This window comes from Acromyrmex echinatior, chromosome 6 (assembly GCF_024713525.1).
Source record: "Acromyrmex echinatior isolate Ae372 chromosome 6, ASM2471352v2, whole genome shotgun sequence".
In the NCBI taxonomy this organism is placed as follows: Eukaryota; Metazoa; Arthropoda; class Insecta; order Hymenoptera; family Formicidae; genus Acromyrmex; species Acromyrmex echinatior.
In genome coordinates, this window is record NC_141857.1 from 2,443,000 (window position 1) to 2,455,033 (window position 12,034).

The 12,034-nt window shown below is 41.7% G+C and overlaps 1 protein-coding gene across 1 annotated transcript in view; it reads left to right on the forward strand.

Annotated features, from left to right (window-relative positions):
* Window positions 1-2,881: 2,881 nt before the first annotated feature.
* The window catches only part of Ephrin (ephrin), a 64,011-nt gene continuing 54,858 nt past the window's right edge, over window positions 2,882-12,034 (forward strand). The window contains exon 1 of the mRNA XM_011054867.2: window positions 2,882-4,357. Coding sequence (XP_011053169.1) covers window positions 4,059-4,357 — 299 coding nt within the window. The 5' untranslated portion in view covers window positions 2,882-4,058. The remainder of the gene's footprint in view (window positions 4,358-12,034) is intronic.

The following is a 12,034-nucleotide window of genomic DNA, read 5'->3' on the forward strand; positions in this document are numbered from 1 at the left end:
TAGATCCTAAGGGAAAGAAAAATGCGAGCTCTACCAGGATTAGGTCGGTTTATTTTGCGTTTGATTTCTTAATTTTTTAAAAGAAAATTGTACGGATTTAAATTATAATTTTAAACCAATGCGAAATTAAAAATAAATCGTGAAATTAAAAGCAGGTTAAAGAATAAAATAACGAAACAGGACTTCAGATTTATCAAAGGACCATCTCTTTAAAAAAGTTATAGATTCTTAGAAGGAAAGAAAAATTAGATCTATTTTATGTCTATTTGATTTTTTAATTTTTTAAAAGGCTCTCGCAAGGATTATAATTTTCAATGAATATGAAATTAAAAATAAATAAATCGCAAAATCATCTTAAAAAGGAGATAGAAAATAAAATAACGAAACAACATAAAAAATTGTTTCGACATTTTGGAAATGTATTTCCAAGCTTCTTCCCCAGCTCATTTCATGCTGATACATAAGCGAGATACAGAGACCTCTTTTTAAATGTTTATCAAACAGGACTTCAGATTTATCAGAGAACACCATCTCCCTGATAATCCCCACGTTTAAATTTAGCAGAATTTTTACCGGGATATCATTCGAGGGCGCGTTCATCTCCCTTGGAAGAGGAATGAGAAGGCGTGACAGAATTAGGCGAAGACGCGAAATCGTAACAGGAAACGTGAGCTAGCAACGATCGTAAGTCAAGAAAGCACTCTCGCTCCTAAAAGCCCAGTAATGCAACGGGGAAAGAAAACGGTGCGACACGCGCACGCTAATTCATAGCTCCACGAGAAGACCGCGTTCCTTCCCTTCACTCGCGACTTAGTCGCCTTGATTATATTCCAGAGACCGGAAATTTCAAACGACGGTAATACGGCTTATAAGGGACGCCGACGTAATATCGGCGTGCCCAAACTCAGTCGAGATCGTCGTGCCGTCGCACGCCTCGCGTTGCCGAAATTAAATTCCTGCTGGGTTTTACGCGAGCCGTTCAAGCGCGGGGCGGCTTCATCACGATGGTTGCTTTTCTTAATGAGTGTCAAACTGCCCTCTCCTCTCATTTCTCCTCCTCGGAGATCATCGGCCGGAGCGACGTTTGAGCTCGCACGGCAGTCGCCGGAGCCGAAATAGCGGAACTCCATGGCGTGACGGTGGAGTTTGTTTGATCTGCTTTGTGTCAGTCGCGTGTCTGGATAAAGCAATAAGCTGAACAAAAATATTGAAGCAAAACTCTTTGAGTTGCGAGAAATCCGCAGAAACCCCATGGAGTTTTTCGAATTATACTTTGAATACTGTTTTGAAGAGAAAGTCGATGTTTTGAAATAGAGACATCTATAATGTTATCCTGCAGCTGAGAAGAAAAGGCAAGAAAATGTATGTGACATATTTGAGTGTGTTATACAACACGTGATATTCATTCTCTCTCTCTCTCTCTCTCTCTCTCTCTTCTTTTTTTTGAAAAGATAATAAGAATTATTTTACACTGAAAAAAAAGTAAGTAATTTATTTCTTGAATAGTTCCAAGTAAACTATTCAAAAAATAAATTACTTAGATTTAGGAAACTTTTTTTTCAATGTAATTTCTATAGAAATTTTTAATCGCATTATTGTCACCGCAGAGATATCATTTCATATTTTTTATAAATGATAGCGAATTTGGTTGGACGTGCTCAGCGCACATTAAAACCGTTATATACAAATCGATGTAAAGATGTGTGTTTATAAATATGGAAATGGATTAAACCGCGAAATTTCCAATAAACTTTATTATGTTGTTACATAGGAAGTACGATTTTGTTGGAGTATCTATACGAAAAGAATGATTTTACTAAAATACCTATCTAAGTTTATCTAGACATTTATCTAGACAGATCTGAAAATAATTTTGTTGAATTTTTAAAATATTTATATCATAAATAAAATGTTCAAGTATAATGAGATAATTTGAACTCGAGCATTCTACATAATTATTTTAATAGTTTAATAATAGATATATATAGATCTACACTTAATTAAATTTTTAGATCCTTCAACAAAATCGTTCTTTCCGTGTAAATTTAGCTAGATACGGATCTGAAAATAATTTTGCCGAGACTATCAAAATAATTATATTAAATAATTATAATGAGCATAATGAACAATTCTGTAAAGTTTTTATATTCTAGCAACCAGCTCGAGCGACATAATATAATTATTTCGCCTACATAATTATTTTAATATTCCAACAAAATTATTTTCAGATCTGTGTCTAGCTACATTTTCAGATACTTTAGCAAAAACCATTCTTTCCGTGTAGGTAAAATATATGTTAGAAATATTTAACTATTAAGATTCGCTTTTTTTTTGATAAGATTTTTCTCATTTAATTAAATTTATTCTCAATTATTTTAAATTGTAATTAAAATACGTGTTTTATAATTCAACATATTTGCATATCACTTTTACACTCCGATTCAATCAGTTTACAACAGCTTTAATATACACTAATGCGTCCAATCGGCTTCGCTGTTAAACGCAATACTCGCAAAATTGCACTTTTATTCCGCGTCTCCGAGTGGAATCGGAGACAGTCCCTAACTACAAAATAAGAGAAAAAAAACCTTTGTGTGTCACACTGTGTAACCGCAACGTCTCGTCTACTGCAGCGAGTCGAACGTACTTTTACACGACGATGAGGGGGAGAACGATTCTAAGTCAACTTCTCGCGAGCGTGCGGCGTAATGCCGATCGTGTAGTCCCGTGAAGATCGCGGAGCTCCGAGTTCGTGGAGTCGCAGGAGGCACACGGGGCTGCGCGACTTCGTACGACTTCGGGCGATTTCGAGCTGCTCCGCCGACCTTCGGCACGACCCCCACTCTCCGGCTGCCGCCAGCCGAGTCTGCCGACGCGAAACGAATGCTCGGCCGAACAGACGCGTTCGCGACACCGAGCAGAGTGGTTATCGTTACGCTCAGTTCGCCAAGCCGGAGTCTCGCCGAGAGGTATCACTCTCTCTCGACCGCGTTCGCGCGCGTGTATATTCCAACTGACTCGCTCGGGTCGCAGCGACCCGCTGTATCGCGGATTCCTCGTTTTTGTTTTTTTTTTGTTTTGTGTGCGCGCGCGATTTCGAGACGATACGAATCGCAATTGGACGGATTTCCGTCGTTTGGAAATCTTCGTCCGAGTGTTTCGTGGGAATAGTCAAGAAGTGCGACTCGGTCTTGGAGAAGTGCTCGATTCCCGACGCTCCTGAGTAGCGCGAGGATACTCGACGAGTGTTTGTGTGCCCGAGAGGGATATTATATCTCGGTGAGATCTTCCAGTGTGTGCAGAGCGTGGTGAGGATTTAACTTAGTGTTAACTTGGATCCGCGCGGAGCACCTGCGGATCGACGGTCTATTCGCGCGATTCCTTCGACGGATATGTGGAGGTACGAGACGGTGCGCTTAAAAAGTGTACAAGCCACGAACCTGCTGATCTAGCGTCGTCACGGAATACTCATTTTACGCACGCTCCACGCATTCCTGTCGGTCGAGGAAAAAAACCTACGGAGGATTCGAACATGCAAAGCGCTGTCGCGTGCAATCGCTGAGTGGATCGTGTGATCGACGGCGAGCCGACGGGTAGCTTCGCTGCTCCGAAAAGGCCGCGCCGTCTCGCGTTCGTTGGCGTCGCGTCGTTCATCCCCGAGTGATCTCGGCGAAAAAATTGGAACCAATGAACCGCCTGACGAGCTGTGCTCCCGAGAGAAACACGGGCTGGCTCCATGGGACCGGCGTTACTTCGGACACCATCGACAACGGTGCGCCGAGAGACGCGGATCGAGTGTGATCGATTTAATTTTGAGAGACTTGGAGATCACGAATTTGCCGATAGGTGAAATCCGCGGTGAGTCGCCTTTGAACTTTCAAGAATCATCGAAGGCAATTCCATTGAGACTCATCGCTCCAGATAACTTCGGGATAAATTGGGACTCACGATGACGGCGTGAGCGACGGTAGAATCATCTGAGGAAGGTGAGACAAGGTGGATCTCCACGTTGCCAGGATCATCGCGGGAGGAAGAATACGAGTCAAAGTGGAGTGTGGATGTGGTGGAGGTGCGACAGTGGTGGAAGAAGTAGGTGGTTGTGGACGACTGCAACGAGGTCGCGGGCGAAAGTGCAACGGGTGCTGTGCCTCGCGGTTCGTGGTTGGTGCCGGTGGTTGTTAACCGAGTACGGGTGCTTAAGTGACGGTGCCAGTCCGTCGTCCGCCGTCATTGTTACCATGGTTTCCACGTCCTTCGTGACCCTGGTGTTCCTCGTGTGCCTGCAAACGGTACTACTGTCGACTGTGAGCAACTGCGCCAAGACGATCAGCATGTACTGGAACACCACCAATTCCATGTAAGTGCGCGAGTTTACGATTCATCATTTTTCTTTCGGCGTCACGACGGCGATCCGCGAATCGATCACGTAATGTCCGAGTGCGGTCTTTTCATGGAAAGAACGAGTTTTGCTGAAATACGTATCTATACACGGAAAGAACGGTTTTGCTGAAGTATCGAAAAGTTTATACGGATCTGAAAATAATTTTGCTTGTATTATCAAAATAATTATGGAGGACGTTTAAATTGCTGGAATTTTTAAACTTTTTGCAGCACTGTTATCGCTTAAACGTTCTATGTAATTATTTTAATTATCTAATAATTACTTTTAGATCCGTATCTAATTAAATTAGATACTTTAGCAAAATTGTTGATTCCGTGTAAAAATCTAGATAAATCTGAAAATAATTTTTTCTTAAATAATTAAATAATAATTTTGTTGGAGCATCAAAATAATGATGTGAGAAATTCAACCATAATGAGCAATGCTGTAAAAAGTTTTCACATATTCTAGCAATCGGCTTGTGTATAATTAACTAATATAATTAACTTTATAATTCAATAAAGTTGTTTTTAAATCTGTTTTTGACTAGATTTTTACTTCAGCAAAACCGCTCTTTTCGTGTTCCAACAAGAAAATTATAAGTGAAAATTTCGCACAAACTGCGGTTTTATCATGAAGAAAAGTGAGAGACGTTTGACGAGGAGGATTACGTGATCAACCGCAAAGAGCACTCGGCGGAATAATTAATAATTAAATTCTACTTAGACTAAAAGTCTGCTCTATGTGAACAATGTATTATGTTCTTTCAATGTATTACGTTCCTTCGAAAAAATACTGTTTTACAAAAATTGCTATATATAGCATATCTTGTAAAATATCTCGGAAATCTCGTCAAATAAAATATAAATTCCTGTTAAATCGATTACTGCTATTGAATCCCTCTTTGAATTGCAATTTAATTATACTCAGGCCAACTGCATACATTTGTTTGAAATATGAAAAACTATTAGGAATTTAACTCGAAATACGATCGTTCGTTCTCAATTCTAAATGTGAAGGAAGGATCAGATAGTATTACATATGCGGAGAGAATATAGATTTCGTTTCATAATCCATGCATTTCCATAAAGAATGCCGCGCACTGTCGTGCGAACGGATTTGGACAAAATTCGATTTTACTCGAGGCTTTCTCGTTCACGTGCCTTGCATCGCACTCCGAAATTTCTGCAAAACAGCTAGAAGATCAATATTATTGCACAATATTATTAATCGTTTGTAAGCTATGTTGACAGGGTTGTCACAAAACTGGAAATCAGGAAAATGTCAGGGAAATGTGTCACACAATTTGACAATATTTTCTGAAAAATTAAAATTCTTGGCTTTAAAAAGTTTAATACATCACATCCATGCAATTTTAGAAACATATAATACTACTAACTTGACAGTTAAATGGAAACAGTGTCAGGAACATTAACAGCAATTTATTGCTATGTTAAATTGCGCTCTCAAAATATTTGACGATTATCAAAAAAGGACAGAAATACAACAAAATTCACAATATTATTCAAAGTATCAGAGAAACTCATGAAATTTTGTCCAGAAATCAGGGAAGAGTTATGGAATTTTAGGGCGAGAAATTTGTGACAACTGTGACTGATTCCATACTTGTTTATTTTGAATTATTTAAAAAGAGCATCTCTCTATATTTTCGTACAAAATATTTGTACAATAATATTGAGAGTCTAGAGATCACTTAGGTCTCACGACAGGTCTTTTCTTGCATGCACCAACATTTTTCTTTGCATCTCGGTCTTTCCTTTTATCATTAACGAGTGGCACGAAGCGAGAAGAATCGTATTGGCGTTTGGTGCGCGTGCCAAGACGTTTAAAAGTCGGGGGGTTGTGTTTGCAAGCGAACGTCTTGTCGATGAAATTGATTTCTCACGGTGGAACCGTCGTCGTCGTCATCGTCGTCGTCGTCGTCGTCGTCGTCATCGTCGTCGTCGTTTCGAATAACAGCCGTCCTTTCCTTTCCACGTTGAGTCTCGTCCTTTCTCTCTCCACTTCCGGCGAGCTTTTATCGCGCCGGGCGTGGTATCGCGTCTGCCAAAATTGCAACAGCAAAATGTGCACCAGAGAGTGTATGTGTGTGTGTGTATCTGTGTGCGTACGTATATCGTACGACTTTAATGCGCCGCGCCGGCGAATTGGCCGATCTCCCTCCGACCATGGCGTTTCCCCGTGACGTCCAAATTGCAGGCGATCGCGGAGAAAAAGAGAGGCGGAAGCGACGTGTCAGAAACTGCGCCGGGATTATGGCAGGCGCAATATTGTGGCCGATGCCGCGGTCGCGCGAGCGTGTTGCAGCAGAACGCTCGATGCAGATCGCAGGAGAGTTTCGGGGTGTACGAGTATATGTGTGTGTGTGTGTGTGTGTGTGTGTGTGTGTGTGTATGTGTTACGGTAGTAGTAACCAATTCCGCGATTGATGAAAGAGAGGTAATTTTGTTTTGCCGAAAGTTGGAACTTCTCAATATTGAAAATTCCGGAGCCCGAAAAGTTGGATATTTCTGGAGCTCCGAAAATTTCCCGAGCTCTGCAAGCGCGAAAGTTAGGAGTTGTAAAACTGAAAATTTCCAAGTTGGAAACATATTTCGATATTTCGAGGGCCGATGGTTTTACACGCGTGAACGGATCCTGGACCGTTAAATATTTCGGATTCTCGCGCGCGCGCATAGCGTCGTCGCAAGAATTCCGGAGCCGCGAGAATTTACGAAACGATAAGAATTTTGCAGGTCGCCGTCAGGAAATCCTGGATTCCTCAAACGATATCGTTTAGAGATCCTCAAGAGATTTTTCGCCATACGTCTTTTAGTCCGTGCCATATTTTGAAAAACCTACTTAAGATAGAATGAGAAAATTAAATATTAATAAATATTTGTTTGAACAATTCTAAATATTTATTAAATATAAATATACATTTATTTGATATAAAAACCGTTAATTTGATTTAACTAGCCTTTTTTTTTATTGAATACATATTTATTTACTGTAAATAAATGTTTACTTATAATATCATTCAAAGAAATATGTATTAAGATTCAATAAACTTATTGTTCACTGTAAGACAGAATGAGATATCAATGCATCTCTCGTTCCATCTTAAGGTGCAAAATATGGCGAACCAATCAAATAGAGGTGTTTCATCTCTTCCTTACTTCAGGATCTCTGGATATCACTCAGCTCGAGCAACGCATCGGTATTGCTAATGCTTTCCCTAATGTGACACATCTTTCGCGGCGTGCAACCTCTTTAGCAGTAATTGATCGATAAGAGCAGCAGCCGAACACGACTTGTCTAATCGAGAATGGCGGCGCGCAAAGGTGCAACGAATCGCAAATGCATCCCGCGTATGTGTATGTGCAACATGTGACCGACTTCGTAGCCTGGACCCCTGCGCGCTTGCTTGCATAACTACGCAGTAAGGTTAACCACCGCAATTTCGTAACGTTTCGTTTTTTCTCCCCCTTTTCGCTGTATAAGGAAACACGGGCCTTGTACGTGGATACCTCGTTACCCCCGATGATTTCTTTCGCCTGTGAAGCGGCCTGCGTAATTCGCGAGAGATTTTTTGCCCTCCTCCCTCCGCCTTCATCTCACGACGACGAGAAATGTATGTCCTCCCGGTTCCATTCGCTCGTGCTACCCGTATTTCGCATCTCGCAAACTCGCCGGGTGCTTAACGAGAGCAACGTCTCCATTTTTGCGTCGCGAAAAGAAACCGTCCGATTTCCTTCTTGACTTCGTCTCACTTCGATTAACGATCGTGATTAACGACGTCGATTGACGTCCGATCGTTCCGATTATTCCTTTTAAATCTCACCCTCGTTTCTTGTTTTCTTTATGTCACATCGAATTTAAAAATCTCGAATGTGCTCGCTATGATTATTGACTGAAACGTACATCCATTTTCTTGTTCTTGATTACTCCAACATTAAAGTGTCAATTTTTTATTTAAAAAAATGATAAAAACTCAAATATTTTATCAGTACAAAAGCCATAATATATAAATAATTCTTGAAAAGTGAAAAAAATTAAAAGAATCTTATTTTTTAAACAAGATATAAATATTACTTTAAAAAAGAAAAACGGAAATAATGACCGCCGTGTTCTCCTCTGCTTTTCAAGTCAAATACATCTTGTCTCATTTTACATGAATCTGTTGGGTTTGTCTTAACTTAACGGTATTATCCGTTCTTTGAATTTCTCTGGTTAAACCTTGTATCAGCTGTATCGCTTGTCACCTCGTCATTTGCTAACACTTTGTTTGATTATTATTGTCTTTGGAATTGTATACATAGCTTAAATCTAATTTGTAAGCGCATGCAATAAAATTATTATTATTACTTCTATTATTACTTCTCAAGTTGCAAAACGACCGATCAATCATTGTTCCGTCTACCATTTGATCTTGTGTAGTTGCAGGATAATTTTTATTTTGACTGTGTGGTTCTCGATTTCTACTTTAAATGGAACGGGAGCGTTCCCGTTCCACCGTGTCGAGGCCGGTTGCCGATGGCGGAGCGAAATTCGGGTGTTCTATTCTTCTCCATCCTTACGAGGTCCCGGGCAACGTCTACCTGACTTTGACGTTCGCACGTGCATTACGAGCCGGTTGCGAGGCTACGAAACCCCGCGAGCGAGCGAGCGAACGAGTGCGTGAGTGAGCGAGCTCTTGGGTACGTGCGAAAATCCATTTTGCGCAGGAGAGGGACGCTGTCAGGCCGTCCCCCTGCTTGTGGGACGGTACGAAGGGGCAGTAAAAAAAAAAGAAAGCGTACACCTCCTTCGCGAGGCCGGGAAAAAAAGGCCCGGGCGCGCGGCGAGAGGAGGATACGTGACAAGGCGCAAAAAAGGTGGCCGGGCAAAACGGGAGGCCGTAAATCTTGGCCTCTTATTGGGAAATCGAAATTCGTTTTAAGAAAGCTGTCGGCTGGCGAACGCTGCGAGCGAACAAGAGAGACGGCCGATGCCGCTTGATTATCATAAATCTGCTTCCGCGATGATCGCAACGACTATCGGACGAAGCGTAAGCTCTGACGTTTACTGCTTCTCCGTGAATGCTTCTCAAAAAGGATCGTTCTCCTCTGTAGGCTTTAGTACGGTTTTTAAAAGATGGCAGGAAGGAGAGAGAGAGAGAGAGAGAAGGGAAAAAAAGAGGAAAGAAAAAAAGTGGTAAATACGCGCGCGTTGCGCAAACGGTGACAGCGTCCATTACGAAAGTCACGTCGTGCTCCGTTTTTTTAAATCACTGCGCGAGAGATGGACGGGTGAGATTTCTCTCGAGTTATGCATCGTGCAAAGTAACACGTGCAATCTTTCTTCGCATACCATTTTCCACGAGAAACCTGGTCAAAAACACGGACGACAGAAGAAGTCGCAATGCGTCGCCATTGGAGACTTCAATGCCAGCAGCGAGATTCGCGCTGGCTAGATTATTGAACTCTCTGCCTCTTTTCTGTCCGTCTCTCTGTCTCTCTCTCTCTCTTCATCGACATCGATAATTCCGTCGAGTTCGGAGTAACGGAACAAGAAGCTAACTGTCCTTTGTTGCTATTAAATTCATTCTTTTTTTACCGCATTTTCTTACCATCGCCTCTTCTTTCCTTTTTTAAAGTTTGAAAACACGCACTTGTTTTTACTTGTTTTTTTTTTTTGTAGTATTTAGCGCTGCAATCAGGTTCATTAAATGCGAACAACTTCGCTATTGTAAAGAAATCGATCTTGTACAAAGCGTACTTTTTATAGAGAAGGTACTTTCTTTCTGATCGAGCATTGATTTGTTGTTATCTTGTTCCTTTATCGCGAAATACCGATCTATCTGTGACAACAGCTGTGACAACACCGCTCCATTTTTTTACGATAAGCCAGTAGATAGAAACGATATCTTTATACAAGTTTCACAGTGGCAGACTCGATTCCGGTGTTAATTTTTTGCTCGATTACTCGATTATTACGTCCGATATGTCAGACTTCAACGTCACTGCGAGCGATCTTAATGAATGGCGAATGTTGGCTCGATACCAAATGGCCACGTCGGGATACCCAGAATTCGCGACCGCGGGATATTCGTCATATCGTCGCGATTGCCAGCAGCGACGGGTTATGCTTAGTAGGTGGGTCTAAATGTGTCATTGTGTGGAGAACGGCCGAGCCGCGGCCGCGTCATTCGAAGAATTCATGCGGTAAATTCTGCGGGCGCACGCGTCTCTTGCGAGACTCTGTTCCTTTCTACGAACGCTGCGTGCCATATCTCTCTCTCGTGCCGTCTTGTTTAGATGACGCCTGAAACACATTCGATACATTAAACATAACCGTTATACAAATTGCCATTTGACTGAAATCCTTATCGGACGTAGCGTCGGATTTCTTTCTTGCAATTCCGAAGGATTCGAAACGCTGCGCTAAATAATAATCGCCTTCGTGGAAAATATTAATTTCCACGGGCTACCCGTTACACTTTAGCACGAGCCGGAGATCCCGTTATTAAATTGCCATGGTACACACGGTGAGAAGCTCGTTTTTGAAAGCTGTAGATGCTTCCTATTATCCGCCCTCGTGCCTTGGGTATCGTGGGTGCTTTACAGCACTGTGTATTAAAGCAACATCGATTTACAGCCACCGCAAATCAGCAGTTTCCCCGAGGAAACTAGTACCCTCCGTTCCTGAAGATTGAGAATTCGCTGGTCGATTCGTGGAAATAACCCATTGCTGGGCGGACTACCGTCATAGCGAATCACGCGGAAACCGATGGATGTTTCAGTCACGACGAGCCGAACGGCAGGCAGCACGTAGGCGTAAAAATCCTCGTATCGGAATCTTAATCGCCACTATTACACGAATGTTCCTTGTCGTTTAGACGTTATAAATTTTACACGTAAATTCTAATCATAAATTTCACACTACATACCGATTGCGCGAAGCAACAATATTCTCTATTGGGTATAATTTATTCGTTTCGGATTATCTGTTTAATATATTAAACCATAAAGCCATAAATCAGAAGATTAACGGTTATTGTTTAACGGTAACATTAATACGTAAATATCAAATTGTATCCAATAATTTTTAAATGCCTTGTGAGAATTTCTCGTTGCTCGTCGTAACACGAAATACGTATTATAAAAGCGGCCGAAGTGTCCAACGGCTAAGAGATTGGAGTTTTCTCATTTGAACTTTGACCAGAACTTGACGCCGCCAGTCACCTTTTCTCGATGCTTATTAGCAAAAGCAGGTCAGCTAGGATACGCTAGTGAACTCGGAAAGGAGGTCGGATGCTGTGCATGTCGCCGGTAGCTTTCAGGCCGCAGGCTATGATTACGCGAGCGAGCGGTGTGAAATCCCTATAGAGGCGCACGAGTCCCTTAAATCGGCGGTTTCTCTGAGCGAAGAGGTACCTATCGTCCGTTTCGAAAATTGAAAATTCCTAGGTGAGTTCACGACTATAATTAACGACCGCCTATACGGGATCGTGCGCCGTGTTTATGTTTCGAGCGGCGCGGGAAATGAAAAAAAAAAAAAAACGAATATCTATGATGTCTAGAAATAAAAATGTAATTTAGATGAGCTGGCCTATAATTATTCCGACCTAGTGGAGCAATTACGAAGCGATGCGAAGCCCACGCGCACGCG